The 15,973-nt window shown below is 42.2% G+C and overlaps 2 protein-coding genes across 7 annotated transcripts in view; both read left to right on the forward strand.

Annotated features, from left to right (window-relative positions):
• kansl3 (KAT8 regulatory NSL complex subunit 3) overlaps positions 1–5,078 on the forward strand; it is a 48,952-nt gene extending 43,874 nt beyond the window's left edge. For all 6 annotated transcript variants that reach the window (XM_018734493.2, XM_018734496.2, XM_018734497.2 and 3 more), the window contains one exon: positions 4,642–5,078. In XM_018734493.2, the coding sequence (XP_018590009.1) occupies positions 4,642–4,644 (3 nt within the window). In that variant the 3' untranslated portion in view covers positions 4,645–5,078. The remainder of the gene's footprint in view (positions 1–4,641) is intronic.
• A 2,811-nt stretch (positions 5,079–7,889) lies between these two features.
• Positions 7,890–11,595, forward strand: LOC108923584 (neuropeptide FF receptor 1). The gene is given in 4 exon segments (XM_074559697.1): positions 7,890–8,197; positions 9,560–9,590; positions 10,713–10,796; positions 10,798–11,595. Coding segments are annotated over 4 exon segments (1,221 nt in total).
• Positions 11,596–15,973: the final 4,378 nt, after the last annotated feature.

The following is a 15,973-nucleotide window of genomic DNA, read 5'->3' on the forward strand; positions in this document are numbered from 1 at the left end:
GCTGACACTTTAAAGCAAGTTGTGATCTTCGCTGGCTGCATAACTGCCTTCCTCCACCAACTTTCTCGGCACATTGAGGCAGGATTTCCTCAGACACAAGAATGTATCTTTTCATTTGTGTCTTTGACCAAGTGCAGAATTGACAACTATGGTTGTCTTGACACTTTTACAAATTCGTTGTCTCATCCCTCCATGCTTGTAGTTCTAGCATTAAGTGATTTTTACCTTTACGGTTTATTGTCATGCTGATAGCAGTCCATTTTTGAGTGGGCAAATTCCCAAATATTGACATGAATTAGTGTAGGGATGTTCAATTCTTTTATCAGCACTCCATTTTTCTACTGATTATTTTGTCATTCATTGTTTCCTTTGTGTTGTTCTGTTCCTAAATGTTTTTTTGACACCGTAAAGTATTTTAAGAGCTAAGCAAGAAAATCGGTAGCTCTGGTGTTGTTTGATGCTCAGACCAATATTAAGCTTGGGAGTCTGTAACATTTTGTTAGCGATTTGTATAATGTGTACATGGTGGTAAAATTACTTCCATTGTAAGTAGTGTATCTAGCAGTGTAAATCACCTTGGTGAATAAGGTGTGGGCTGCTAACATTAATTAGTATCCATTGGAAGTTGCTTTGGAGAATAGCATCTGCTTAAATAAATGTAAGTCAAGAAAATATTAATTAAAATGTTGATCAGAAGTAAATTAGCTGGAAAATGTTAACTTGACCGTTTATTACACAGAGCTCCTAGATGGCTGCCATTCATGAAAGCCAAGTTTTTCACTAAACTGATCTCTGGCATTTTTGTGGAAACATGGTTTGTTATTTTGCTTGTTTATTGGAAAAAGCCACATCTAAGTGCATTAAGGAGGCCAGATACAGTTTTTTAAAAAAAAAAAAATACAATTTCACTAGAACCTCTCCAGCAAGGAAAGACTGTCACTGTCAATATCAAAAGTGATTTTTTTTTTTTTTTTTGCTTCTTCATGTTTGGTGGATGTTTGTATGCAAAGTACCTTTCAGCACATTTCTGCCAATTATTTATGCATTCTTTTAGCTGCAACTGGCTTCTTCAGCGAGGCTATCATTTGTTTTGAAGCCCTGCTTCCAATTATAAGAACCAAGTCAAGTCAAGCTTTATTGTCATTCCACTACATGTGTGGACATACAGTAGGACGAAATGTCGTGTCTCGCAGGACCACGGTGCTGTGTAAAATAAGCATAAATATAAACATGCAACACTAGACCTAAGGACAGCTTTTAGACCTACATAACTAATTTACTAAGTCGATAATCTGAAATTAGTGCAAATATACATATACTATAAACAGTTAACTATACAATACAAGTACTTACATAATAACTGTGCAGTAGAGGTATTTAAGAAGGAATAGTGCAATATGATTTGTAGTGCATTCACAAGTAAACATTTGTGTTATCTTGTTAAGTCCTTGTAACATTGGAGGTTTTATAAGAAAGTGTCTGGTGCATATAGAGAAAAGAAAAAACAGTTGGTTTGCATATGGAAAGGAAAAGAGTGTGTTTCCACAGGAGGTATCCAACAGTTTACATGTGGTGCGTGTGATGTGGTGGGTTGGGGAGTGGATCCTGGTTTCAGGAGCTAAGGTTGTGGATGAGGTTTCAGAGGGTGGCAAGGTGATTGCAATTGAGGGCTCTCACAGCCTGGGGGAAAAAGCTGTTGAGCAGTCTGGCAGAGCGGGCTCTGATGCTCCGATACCGTCTTCCTGATGGCAAGGGCTGGAAGAGACTGTGAGAGGGATGAGTGGGGTCTTTCACGATACTGGTGGCCTTTCTGGAGCATCGTGCAAGGAAAATGTCCAGAATGGAGGGGAGAGGGGCACCGATGATCTTTGCAGCTGTGTTCACTGTCCGCTGTAGGGTCTTGCGGTCTGCTGCACTGCAGTTCCCGTACCAGACAGTGATGCAGCTGGTTAGCACACTCTCAATTGTTCCCCTATAGAATGTGGTGAGGATTGGAGGAGGGAGACTTGCTCTTTTAAGTCGGCGCAGGAAGTGGAGCCGCTGTTGCGCCTTCTTGGAGAGTGATGTAGTGTTGGTGGTCCAGGTGAGGTCTTCTGTAATGTGCACTCCCAGGAATTTAGTGCTGCTGACTCTCTCCACAGTCGAGCTGTCGATGGTCAGTGGGGGGTGGTCAACAGAGTTCTTCCTGAAGTCCATCACAACCTCCTTTGTCTTACTCACATTGAGGGACAGGTTGTTTGCACCACACCATTCAACTAGTTGTACCACTTCCTCTCTGTAGGGTGTTTCATCATTATTGCTGATGAGACCTACCACCGTTGTGTCATCAGCAAACTTGATGATGTGGTTGGAGCTGAACTTGGCAGTGCAGTCGTGGGTCAGCAGCGTAAAGAGCAGCGGGCTGAGCACACAGCCTTGTGGGGCACCTGTGCTCATTGTGGTAGTGCTGGAGGTGTTGTGGCCGACACGGACTGACTGACAGGTCTTCCGGTTAGAAAGTCCAGGATCCAATTACAAAGGGAGGCATTTAGGCCCAGCAGGTTTAGTTTGCTGATGAGCTGTTGTGGGATTATTGTGTTGAATGCTGAGCTGAAGTTGATGAACAGCAATCTAACATAAGAGTCTTTGTTTTCCAAATGGGTAAGAGCCAGGTGGAGAGTGGAGGAGATGGCATCGTCCGTAGAGCGGTTTGGACGGTATGCAAATTGGAGCGGGTCAAGTGTGTTGGGGAAGTTGGATTTGATATGGTGCATGACTAACCTCTCAAAGCACTTCATCATGATTGGGGTCAGTGCTATGGGACGATAGTCATTCAGGCAGGACACAGGTGACTTCTTTGGTACTGGGATGATGGTGGTGGACTTGAGACATGTGGGGACAACTGCTTGGCTTAATGAGATGTTAAAGATGTCTGTTAAGACATCAGTCAGCTGTTCAGCACAGTCCCTCAGTACTCGGCCTGGTATGTTGTCAGGACCTGCAGCCTTGCGTGGGTTAACCCTAGATAGGGTCTTCCTAACATCGACTGGAGACAGATAGAGCACCTGGTCATTGGGAGGTGTGGGTAGTTTGTGTGCAGACTTGTCATTCTGCATTTCAAACCGTGCATAGAACTCATTAAGTGCATCTGGGAGGGATGTGTCGTCATCACAGGCCTGTGGCAGGGGCTTGTAGTCTGTGATGGTCTGAATAGCTTGCCACAGACTCCGTGTGTCTTTGCTGTCACTGAAGTGGTTATTGATTTTTAGTGCATATAACCGTTTTGCTTTCTTGATGCCACGGGACAGGTTAGCTCTTGCTGTTTTGAGGACTGCTTTGTCTCCCGATCTGAAAGCGTCATCACGGGTCTTTAGCAGCCCACGGACCTCTGCTGTCATCCATGGCTTCTGGTTGGCACGTGTGGTGATGGTCTTAGTGACTGTCACATCATCAACAACAAAAACAAAAGTGTATTACTTCAAAATGTCCACTTCTCTAAGGGAGTGGAGACATGGAGGGGAACTCTTCAGCTTTCATTGCAAATTACCAGTTTGCTTGGAATAAGTATGAAATTTTATGTCTCCTCACATAGGTCTCCTCTATAATTTTTATTTCAGCAGATAAAAATTTGAATGTCCCTAGAATACTGGTGTTTACACTTTAATTAGCACAGAATAGTTTTTATCTGCCAGCATGAGTAGAATGGTACCACTGTCATCTGTTGATTGCCAGATGCAGTGGTGATAGGATGCATCTAACAGCTAGTCTGTCATTTACTTTCTGTGGATTGTAAAATCCTTTTTTCCTCCCTTAGTTTTCCCCATGTTCCAAGATCAGTTCAGTTTAGAAGCTGGAACCAGCCTAAAGCATGTTTCTGTTTTATCCACAAGATTATTAGTGTGTTAATTTTTCAGTGGTTTGTCATACAGATAAGGAATGCACTGGAAAAAATACATCAAGTTATGTCAGGTTTATGTGTGTTTATGAAGGGCAAATCATGAACCAGAACTTAGTAAATCAATACTGGGTTTTATTTAGAGGTTTTGTTTTTGGAGTCATCTGTTGTCCATGTCTTTTGTTAAATTGAATGTTGTTCTTGGACAGAAATCCTTAGATGTTCCCAGATTGAAATTCATAATGCAGAACCAACACATGAATTTTGTTTCCGTACTGTTTTGCATGACTAATGGGGGTCTGGGCATGCTATTGAGCAGTCATTCCAATCTATCATATATGTGACATTTATCTGGACAATAATCATGTGTTATTTTAATTAAATTATTCGAAACATTAGGGTGTGCGCATAAAAGGTCTGATGTGGCATGTACAACCATTGCTGACCTGTTCCATATTTCATAATTTTTTGTGTTATGTATGTATGCTACCACTACAACTTAATGAGAGGGAAGCAGCTGGTCCAGAAACTATGAGCGTTCCTTCCAGTTCTGTTTTGTTTGCTATGTTTTGTGAGTTGTATAGTTGGAAATATCTTTAAATGTTTGAGTTTTTTTTTTTCTTTGTTTTATACATGAGTTTTTTTTTTTTTTTTTTCTTTGTTTTAAACAGTTTGTATTCGTCTTCTTCTGAAGCCGGCTTTCCCTGCTTCAAGCTATATGTGTCCAGTGCTCTTTAGCTAAATGGAGTGTGTTGTCTTTCCCCCAGTGATTGGCAGCCATTCTGGAAACCTTGAGGACCCTGGAAAAGTGTAGCCACCAACCAGAATGCTGAGTGGCGAAGGCACAGCAGCCCCACCTGGACCACTGCTACCATCACCTTCTTCCTGCTGCCACATCTTCAGACCTGGAGGGAGAAGAAGCCAGCATAGGCTACCCCTGCTGTTCTCCATTGGAGCCTAGAGTCAAAGAGGACAGACTTGCTACAGTGTTGTCTGAGGGTGCTCTAGAACCGTTTGTGTTGTTACATGTCAAGTTCCTTGTCATTTTTCTTTCTTTTCTGTTTGCTGAGTTGTGTGTGTGCGCTCGGGTAGCAGCATCACTTGGGGGCAAGGAGGCTGTGCACTTAGCTCGTATTTTCCAGCACTGTATTAAAAATACCAAGACAGCATTTTTCTTGATAAAATAAAATAATCACTAAACCCATTTGCTGTAGAAACCACTGATCCTACATTTACTTTTTTTTTTTTATTAGCAGATGCTTTTGTCCAAAGCGACTTCCAATGAACTCTGTGTAGTGTTGCTATCAGCCCACGCATCTTATTCACCAAGATGACTTATACTGCTAGATACACTACTTACAAAGGGTCACTAATCCATACAGCAGTGGAACACATGCTCTTTGTCACTCACACACACTGTGGGTGAACCTGAACAGCATGTCTTTGGACTGTGAGAGGAAACCAAAGCACCTGGAGGAAACCCCCCCCCAGACCCACGGAGAACATGCAAACTCCACACAGACTGAGCGGGGGTTGAACCTATGTCCTCCCACACCACCCAGGCAGTGTGAAACAACAGTGCTACTGGCTGTGCTCCCGTGCCACCTGGTGAACACTTGAGTGATTTTACCAGTTCTTTGTAAAATACGTGCCGTTTTCTTTGGGTCATCCAAAAAAATTCTTACCGTTGTCACCAGAAGGTCAACAAATGACTGCGCAAGCACACACTGGACAGTCAACTGGAGCAAATCAGTAGATGGCAAGACTGACCAGAGGTGACCAATGGACTGCTGTGTTGTCACGGTCATCGAAGGAGATATTCCTCCAGCACATGTGACTGCTCCTACCAGAGTAAACTTGCGCTGATTCTTCCAGTACAAGACAATGGCTCTAACCAGTATCCCCCTATTTGTCGTAGGACTCCTACTTGGTGAGGTCCACTACGGAGATGCTTCAGGGAGGATGAGGTTTGAGCTGCATTTAGACTGTCAACAGTTTGAAGCCTCTAGCAGTTGCCCTTGAGTCTTTATGAAACACTTTGTTCTAATTTTCATAGTAATTTTTCATGTGAACGGTGTGAACTGAATTACCTTTCCCAGCCTGCACCTCTCCTCCAGCCACAGTAGCTCCGTGTATAGCAGTAGGGTTTGCGAATAAAACACCAAAATCTATCTTTCACTGAACAAATTTGTTTAAACGGAGTTCAATGATTTAAGTGTAATGAAATGGAGAAAATATGAGCTTATTTTTAATACAACAATTTGCAGATTGACCACAGCGAATTATTAATACAAGCTTTGGGCTTAAAAATAGTGCAGTTCACACACATTGACAGAAACTGCTTGTCCCAGACAGGGTCACAGTGAGCCGGAGCCTAACCCAGGGCGCAAAGCTGGAGGGGTAGGGAACACACCTAGGACAGGACGCCAGTCAACTGCAAGGCTCCCCAAGTGGGACTTGAACCCCAGACCCATTAGAGAGCAGGAACAGGCCAAATGCCCTGCACCACTCCCTGTGCAGTTCTGTGTCTATAATTTTGTGGTGTAACAGGGAAAAGAGCAGGCTGAACTGGGCACTGTAACAGCCACAACTTCTGTCCCTGAATGGCAAAAAAAACAAGAACTCATAATAGACCTAAATTATACCAGGTGGGATTTATACAGCAAGTGATATTTATGAGAAAGTGATGGTAATTCTTGGGGTCTGGAAAAACCTGGACTCAACATAAAAAAGGTCTTTTGTCCTGCAGCATCATTTACTGTGTTTTCACCTCTTGGTAGGGATATCTACAGCTCAGGAGAAGGTCATATGGGGGAATGTAGTGCCACAGGTTGGTATGGGATGTCTGCCATTCCACAGAGGGAGGTAATATAGAGCGTTGTGGTGTGTTAACCTGTTATGGAAGATTTATTGCTAAGGAAAAGAAGCCCTCAATTATCTTTTGAATTACTGACTGATTGCAGCGCAGGGTACCTGTATCTCATCATATTTAGAATTTAAAAGCGCCCAAAATGGCTCTATATTTAAAACATACCTGAAGTGCCGGCAGACTGGGGTATGATAAATTTGTCCAGAAAACAGTTAGGTATTAATTGAACTGTAATTAAGAATAACTGTGGCAGACAGTGAACCCTCCTCACCCTCCGTGAATCATCGGGTGACGTATCAATATGTGACAAAACTGAAAGAGTTGAAATCCCATAGCTGAGTCTGGGGAAAACGGCTCCAGTTCAGTTTCTCAAAGACAGTTATGGATCTTAGTAATCCTGGGCATTAAGTTCAAAGGCTCAAGGCTGATGCATAATAAATCTAGCTATTCAATTACCATCTGGTCACAGGTTTTATTGATGCCAAAGTAAGTAACATTCATATTTGATCATTTCTCTCTCAGTTTGTGTCCTTTTAGTATTTCAGACAAGCCAAGATAAAACTACTTCACATCAATGGTCACATATATTCAAAAATATCTAAACGCTTTTTTCAGAAGAGATGATTATTAATATCTATAATAATAATCTATAATAATGTCTCTTTTGTCCACTTTCTTCTGTTACGTTCTTCTTCTGTGATTTACATGAGTTAGGAAGGAATTGGGTGGCACTACTTGGCCCAGCAGATGGCATATTGGTTAGGACTATTGGTGTGCACTTGATGGACCTGGGTTTGACACCCTGCTCCTGCTGTAGCACCCTTGATCAAAGTATTCACCCTGAAAACATACAGTAAAAATTACCCTGCTGTATAAATGAGTAAATGTAAGTAGCTTACTGTGTAAACCTCACCTTGTAAGTCACCTTGGAGAAAAGTGCCAGAGAAGTGAATGAAATGTTAAATAGATCCTATTCATACTTCTCCTGAAGATCAATCAAAGCAATGTGTCCAATTTATCTCAGCCTAAAACAATGCAGGAACCAGCATTTGGTTGATATGTCATGTTACTGGAGTTTCCCATGAACACCTGCACATGTGCCATCCCCAAGTCTTCCCACATATATCTGTTCCCAAAGGAGACATCATGAGGAACCAGACCACAGGAAACGGCAGCCTAGATGCAGCCAACAGCACCTACCTGCCGTACTACTTGCATTCAGTCAGCGTGTCTGCTGGCTATGTGCTGTTCAACTTGCTAGTCTTGCTGCTGTGCGTTGGGGGCAACGCCCTGGTATGCTTGGTTGTGCTGCGGAACCGCAGCATGCGCTCTGTCATCAATCTCTTCATCTTGAACCTGGCTGTGAGTGACCTGCTTGTGGGTATCTTCTGTGTGCCCACCACCCTCATTGACAGCCTCATAACAAGTGGGCTGCCATTTTTAAGAAATACATGGACATACTTATTTGACCACTCCAAACCTCCTTGCAGCTGGTGTAAAGTGTGCCGCCTTTTTTATTGTTTGGTTGCTTGTTCTTATTTTACTTTTGTGGATGATTGATTCTGGGAAATGCTATCATGGAAACCACTCAATGTGTCAGCCTTCTCCATCAATTATGATTTAAAACCATTTATGTAAAATTATTGCACTTAATACATCACCAGTCAGCCCAATGACTGTGGCATCAGCTGAGCAATGAATTCTTAATAATAATCCATTGTGTATGTTGATATGGCATTTCACTCATGAAACTATCCAAAAGTCATAAATTCATACATACATTCTTATTTAATATTTACGTTTACATTTATTCATTTAGCAGATGCTTTTGTCCAAAGTGACATACATCTCAGCAAGAGTACAATTTATGCACTACTTTAAGAAAAAGAGACATGGCTACAGATATGTCACTCTCAAGTAAACTTAGTTTGTTACCTTCCGCTTGCTGCACCGATGTTCATTGTTCAGGTAGGTGCATAAAATACAGGATAGACAAATCCTGATACCCTCCTACCAATTTTTATATACGTTGTCGGTAACAACTTGTTCAGTTTAGGGTCACAGTGGTCCAGCTTACCCCAGAAGTATACACAGTTGTGACGCAGCATACACCTTGAACAGGACAGCTCCATCACAGGGCAATCACACAGACACTTATATTTACAGACTGAGAGCAGTTTGGAGGTAGCAGTTTATCTAAAATACATGTCTGTAGACTGTAGGAAGAAACTGACACAAACACAGGCAGAACATGCAAACTCCCCACTTACTGAGCTACATTCCAGCCCATATTCAAACTCATAGCCCAGGAGCTATGAGGCACCAGTGGTACCTGCTGTGTTACACTAGTGTAATGCAGACCCTTACAAAACCAAAAGCTTCCCTAAACAGTGCACAGTTAACAGTTATTAATCTATAATAAGCTTTAGGAAAATGTAAGAAATTCCTGCAGTGGTCACATTTTTTGATATTTAATTTTATTTAAATCAGTTTTTTAATCCCACTGAGTCACAGATGCCGAGTGTCTGCATTGCTAATCTGCAGCAGGAAACCACACTCCCCGGTGAAAGCTTTACTGCCAGCCGCCTGGCCCACAGAGAGGCACCAAATTAAAATATGTGTCATGGGTCTCTTGTTAGCACTCTGTACCAACAGTGCAGTGGCAGAATAATCACCTGAACTGTGTATTCACACGTCACCTGCAGAATGTGTCACCTGTCCAGCCTGCAAAGCTACTTACAGGGAAGGTGGCAACGTGTTATCATACACATTTGCAGACGTTTGCACACGCACGCCTCTATTCCCCACACAAAAATCACTGTAAGCCTGTGTGTGGGGGGGATTTCTGTGATTTATTAGATATAATGAACCTCTGCTATAGTACCACTAAGCTGTGTGAGTACTTGTGAGTATCCTGAACTGATATAGAAAGAATTGCCCAGCTCTATACATGGTCTATGCAAGTTATTTTGGAGAAATGTGAATAATAATGTGAGGGTATGGACGACAGATGGAAGCAGCAGTGGAGAATTGAAGTAGTTGGACGAAAAAGGTTTATTTTCTTTTACTAAAAGGTATTCCTCAAAACACATTAACCCCCAACCAAGTACAAAACAAACATTAAGTTACAAAGAACATGAGGCCTATGAGCCATGGGCTTAACCCCTTGTATCAACATCAATGCATAGCTCTCCTGTTTACTGCATGAGAGTCTGTCTACATAAGTTTGCATCAATTCACCCTCTCCACTAGTGCCCTAATACAAACTTATATAGCAGTAACTCCGCCCTTCTGGTTATACCATAACAGCCTCAACTATTCCAAAGTACATTTCCCCAAAAATTACATCCAACATAAATACTAAAACATACAAACAATACAAAACATTTTCTACTATAAATATCCCTACGTTACAACTTATAAAAACATTTATCACACTACACAATAAAACACCCCTGCCTAGTTGGTTGTGCCCAAGGACTCCCACCTAGATATACCCCAAATAGTTCACGCCATCTGGTTTACAACACAAGGTACCAAACACAACAGAATACCAGACAGCTGCATGGTAAGGAAAAAGTCGACAGAAATGATCTTCTAAAAACAATAAATACATTCACTCTCCACAACCAGTTACATATACCTGCCATACCTTTATAAAAGAAATATTATTAGTTAATGACAAACAGACAGATACCGGTAGGCCTTTCCCGGCACCCAATCTAGTTCAAACAAAAAGTGTTAAATGGAATACTAAAGCAGAACAAGCAATATAACAATACAAGGTGAAATGCATGTGACAGGCAACAACAGCAACAAGGTTCAGCATTTCATTGGTGGTACTTTGCCGGCATCTTACTGATTCCTTGTAACCAACTTGCCTGTCACAGCTCAGTCTGTGACAAATAATAATAATAATAATAACTGAAGACTGAGACCATAACGCACAAGGTGGCATAGTTATTATAGCTGACACCTTTAAATCAAACATACAAATCCCTCCTCTTTCCCAGGTTTATGGGCATTGTGTACCCGTTCCGGCACAGGACGCGTCCCCATAACAGCCCTTCTGGCCATCCTTCTCATCTGGCTGTTGGCGTTTGCCATCATCTTCCCCTCAGCCGCCACGTTGACTGTCATGCACCTGCAGGACACCTACATGGTGCAGGGCAACCAGACCTACCCCCTGTTTGTGTGCTACGAGGACTGGCCGCGTCCTAGGCTACAGCGCATCTACACCACAGTTATCTTTGTGCACGTCTACCTGGCGCCGTTGGGCCTCATCAGTGTGATGTATGGCTATATCTCTATCAAGCTCGTGAGCAAGCTGCAGCAGGCTGGCCTGGCTGAGGGGTGACGCATGCAATCCCGCCGCAAGGCCAGGGTGGTCAAGATGTTCATCATGGTGGCGGTGCTCTTCTTGGTATCCTGGCTGCCGCTGTGGATGCTTATGCTGTTGGCCATTTACCGCGATCTGGACCAACATCAGATTGACTTCCTGAGCAGCTACCTGTTCCCCATTGCGCACTGGCTCGCCTTCTCCAACAGTGGCATCAACTTGGTCATATATGGCTTCTATAGTGAGAACTTCCGCCGGGGCTTCCAGGCAGTTGTGGTGTGTCACAGTTGTGTTCCCATGGAGGCCCCTACCTCGTCAGGCTGCTGCTGGTCCGCCTTGCCACCCAACAAGGTGTCCAGCAGGAATCCGGGTGTTTCAGCGCGATCGCTGCCCCACACAGACCAACGTCTGACTGTCTTTCCACGGGGAATGCCACCAGGTATCCAGGGAATTCTGCTGGAGGGCATCAATCGCATTGCCGCTCCCAACCAAGTTACCAGTGCCTGGGAGTAATAAGTTGCTTATTTATTTACCATAGCCTAATGGTTATATGATAATGTATTCAAAGCTATCAATTTATTTAGTCGGCACTCTTGTCCAACCCAGTTGTCCATTGTGATACAAAAGATGCCCTGGAGTTCTGGCTCCTTGCGGTCCCTGCTGGATTGCGAACAAGGCTGTATGCTCCAATCTGCAATCTGCCTTGGCACACTCTAAGAACCACTTCATTTCTAACTTCTGGGAGTGGATCTGAGAGCCCCCCAGATGCTCCTGAACAAGTTCACAGGCTTAAATTGGGTCCAGATTATACTCGGAACAAGAACTCCCCCTTAATGACAGGTTGCTGCTCAAAGTGACGTTTTCCTGGCTGTGAGAAACACTGCGCACCAACCCTCATCCAGGTCTCAAGTCCTTGCCCTCCTGGTTATTACTGGTTTTAATAAAGACTCAGCAGCTGAATGGACTGTATTCTCCATGGAGACTTGTCTACCACCCACACACAAGATTCTCCTTCCCAACAGCCTCAAGTCTTTCATGCAGAAGAGAGGATGGGTCATACAGGCTACCAAAGGCCTGGGGGGAGGACAACGGAGTCTATGCCCAGTGCTCACGTCACCGTGACTCTCAGACACAGAAATGTCACCAGGGACCAGCTTGCAAAAGTGTAATATCTCAGACTGAACAAATAAAAAAGCACAAGGCCAATGCATGTGAAATTAACAAAAGCTACCTGCTCTCAGAGCTTTAACTGAAAAGCAAGAATAGCCATTTGCACTGCACAATTCCCATTTGGTGGCATCAGATGGCGCTGAGGAACGAAGACAAAAAGAAACAGATTTTTTCTCAAATTCATAGTAGAGCTGGCCAAGATATACAGTAATGTGCAAAAGTTTTAGGCATTTGGGGAAAAAAAGCTGTAAAGTGAGAATACTTCCAAAAATAATTCTCTTAATTAATAAAATTCCTACAAAGCTTAGTAACCATCCATTGTCAGCAATTGCTTGACACAGCAGTCTTGGCCGGATCCTGCTCTCTGGTTGGTCTGGGGTTTGAGTCCTGCTTGGGGTGCCTTGCAATGGATTGCCATTCCATTCTGGGTGTGTCCCTTCCCCCTTTAGCCTTGCGCCCTGTGTTGCTGGGTTATGCTCCAGTTTGCTGCGACCCTGCTTGGGATAAGTGGTTTCAGACAGTGTGTGTGTGTACTTTCTTTCTTTAACAACATACAAAACGCTTACTATAATACTGTGACTTTTGCAAAAGGAATGCTTAGAAATCTAAAATATGCTCTTTTCCATTGACACTAATTCAAAAGACATTAAATAACCATCTAAAACAAATATTTTTGTGAAACATCTAAGTGCCTAAGACTTTTACACAGTACTGTACATGCAGGACACTGTACAGTATTCATGCAGTGTACATGTCCAGTACGTAAAGCCTCACACAGATGTTTGAGACATCGATGAAATTAACAAGAGGTCTGCATTGAGCCTTGAGCAACATGTGAAGATGATGATGCAGCTGAAGATGTTTTGTGCAGAATGATTATTTAAAATTCTGGATGAATTGCAAAAAGATTCATGCAGATGCAGCATAGTGAAAAAATGGATGGAAAAAATATACCTAACATTTTCCAAATTCCACTACTGACAACATAGCGAGGGCTTTGCTGCCATGGCAGCATATTGACTGTTATTTTGGGAATATTACCCAGTGACAGAAGGTCTTTCAAGATGTATTTATATAAAGCTAGGATGTGTAATTTGTTTACCTGGGGCATTGGTCATATTTTGCATGTAATATGTAATTCTTATGCTTTTTTCAGGATGTGACTGTATTCAAAGTTCTTGTTTTTAATTGAGCTGAGACAGCTTTCACTTAAAAAGCTACCAGGAAAATGGGGCTGTATTAATGCTCTCACTTTCTCCATCTGCCTTTGGATTTTGACGATGTTCTGCACATTGCATACTATCTAAGGCAACCTCATCCATCTGTCTATTAAGTTCATACTGTATTGATGCACTGGTTCCAGGTGAAACTGGATTATTCATATCTCGTTATGAACAAAACCCCAAGATAATTTTCATTACTAAATCACAGTCAATAAAAGGAAAAGACATATGTTTATTTATATATATACAGTACTGTGCAAAAGTCTTAGGCACTAAGATATTTCACAAAAGTATTCATTTTAGATGGTTATTTAATGTCTTCTGCATTAATGTCAATGAGAAAGAGCATATTTTAGATTTCCAAGCATTCCTTTTGCAAAAAAGTTACAGTATTACAGTAAGGGTTTTGTATGTCATTAAAGAAAGTACACACACACAGAGTCTGAGACCGCTTGTCCTGAGCAGGGCTGCAGCAAACCAGAGCCTGACCCATCAACACAGGGTGCAAGTCTGAAGAGGGAGGGGACACACCCAGGATGGGATGCCAGCCTGTCACAAGGCCCCCCCAAGCAGTACTCGACCCCCAGGCCTGCCACAGAGTGGGACCCTGCTCGGGACAAGTGGTTGCTGATGGTGGATGGTTACTAAGCTTTGTAGGAAGTTTATTAATTAAGAGCATTATTTTTGGAAGCATTCTCACTTTACAACTTTTTTCCCCAACCAAGGGCCTAAAATTTTTTATTTTTTTTCTTTTGGCCCAAATTTTTGCCCAGCACTATATATTTATGTATAGTAAGCCTTTTTATGTTAAAGTTTTTACTACCTTTAATACACTAAAACTAAAACTTAAGTGACTGGAAATAAAGAACATGAACAAAATCATTTTAAATGCCAGTTGTTGATAGATTCATCCCCTAAACCGGTGCAATGTTTCTTGTCTTTATTATTATTATTATTTTATTTTTTATAGAGCACTCTTCTCACGCAGTGACACAGAGCACTTTAACACAGGCATACAGCAAGAAAAATTGATACAAACAAAGAAGACAGTCAACTAATGGCTACCATAATGAAAAATGTATTATAGAGCTATAAGTATACCTACTGGCCACCGGGGAAAGGAACAAAAACTCCCAACTGAAAGTTGAGGGAGAAAAAAATCTCTGGGGGTCCACAGGCCAGTGGTAGCCCACCCCTCCTGGGCATTCTAGAAAATAACAATTTGTAAGTCAGTGTTTAACAAGTAATTATAATGTTGGTAAATGGCATCTTGGATCCCCGACTCGGCATGGAACGTCTCGATCATCACGGCAGATGGACATCATCCTCTGTCAGTATGGGATTCATCTGTCACCACTGGCCCGCCTCCTCATTTCTTATGTAGCGAGGTAGTTCTCAATGAGAAGATAGGACAGAGTTAGTAATTTGTTACTTAAGTAAATTTAAAATGCATTTTTGTAAAGGTGATAAAATAAATAACCAAGGCAGGTTGAATTACATTACGAGGTGGAATGCCTGAGTGAACATATAAGTCTTAAATCAGGATTTGAAAACAGAAACAGACAGGGCATTTCTGACAGTAACTGGTAGACTATTCCACAGTTTAGGTGCTCTATAACTAAAGACGCGACCTCCTACTGAGGTCTTATTGATCACAGGTACTTTAAGGTAACCTGCATCTAATGAACGGAGATATCGTTCTGGGATATAAAGATTAATGATCTCACAAAGGTAAGCCGGAGCAATGCCATGTATTGCCTTATAGGTCAAAAGTAGGATTTTATAATCAACTCTATAAGAGACCGGGAGTCAATGCAAGGATTTAAGTACCGGTGTTATATGGTCATACTTCCTAGTTCTAGTAACAATTCTTGCAGCAGCATTTTGTACCAACTGTAGCCTGGATACAGTCTGGTACGGACAACCTGAAAATAAAGCATTACAGTAATCCAGCCTGCTGGAAACAAAAGCATGAACCAGTTTCTCTGAATCCCGTCTACAAAGGAATCGCCGCATTTTAGCTATGCTCCTTCATTGAAGGAAGCATGACTTAGTCAAAGCATTTACATGCGATACAAATGACAGCTTTCCATCCAGCAGGACGCCCAAATCCTTGACACAATCGGTACGCTTGAAGGTAATACCATTTGTTGTATAGTTTAACGTAATTATGTTGAGAGTTTTAGCATCACCACCCACCACAAGTACCTCTGATCAATTCTCAGGAACACAAGACATGAGCTGTTGGATGCTGTGGCAGTGAGACAGTTAAAGAGGTTCCACACTCCTACTCATTTTGACTGGGAGGCTAAGGTCTTATGGTCTCCAGTGCAAACAACTTTTTTGGACAACAAATAAAAATGATAAGAAAAAATGCAATTAAAATCCACCCTCATCCTCAAAGACTCATGCAGCAGCAAAGCATGCTGGTTAGGTTTTTCAGATGAGTGGATTTCCAGTCACCCTCCTCTGTTTTCCTCCTGTTGGAAAATGTCCTG

The sequence above is a fragment of the Scleropages formosus genome, chromosome 6 (assembly GCF_900964775.1).
Source record: "Scleropages formosus chromosome 6, fSclFor1.1, whole genome shotgun sequence".
NCBI lineage: Eukaryota > Metazoa > Chordata > Actinopteri > Osteoglossiformes > Osteoglossidae > Scleropages > Scleropages formosus.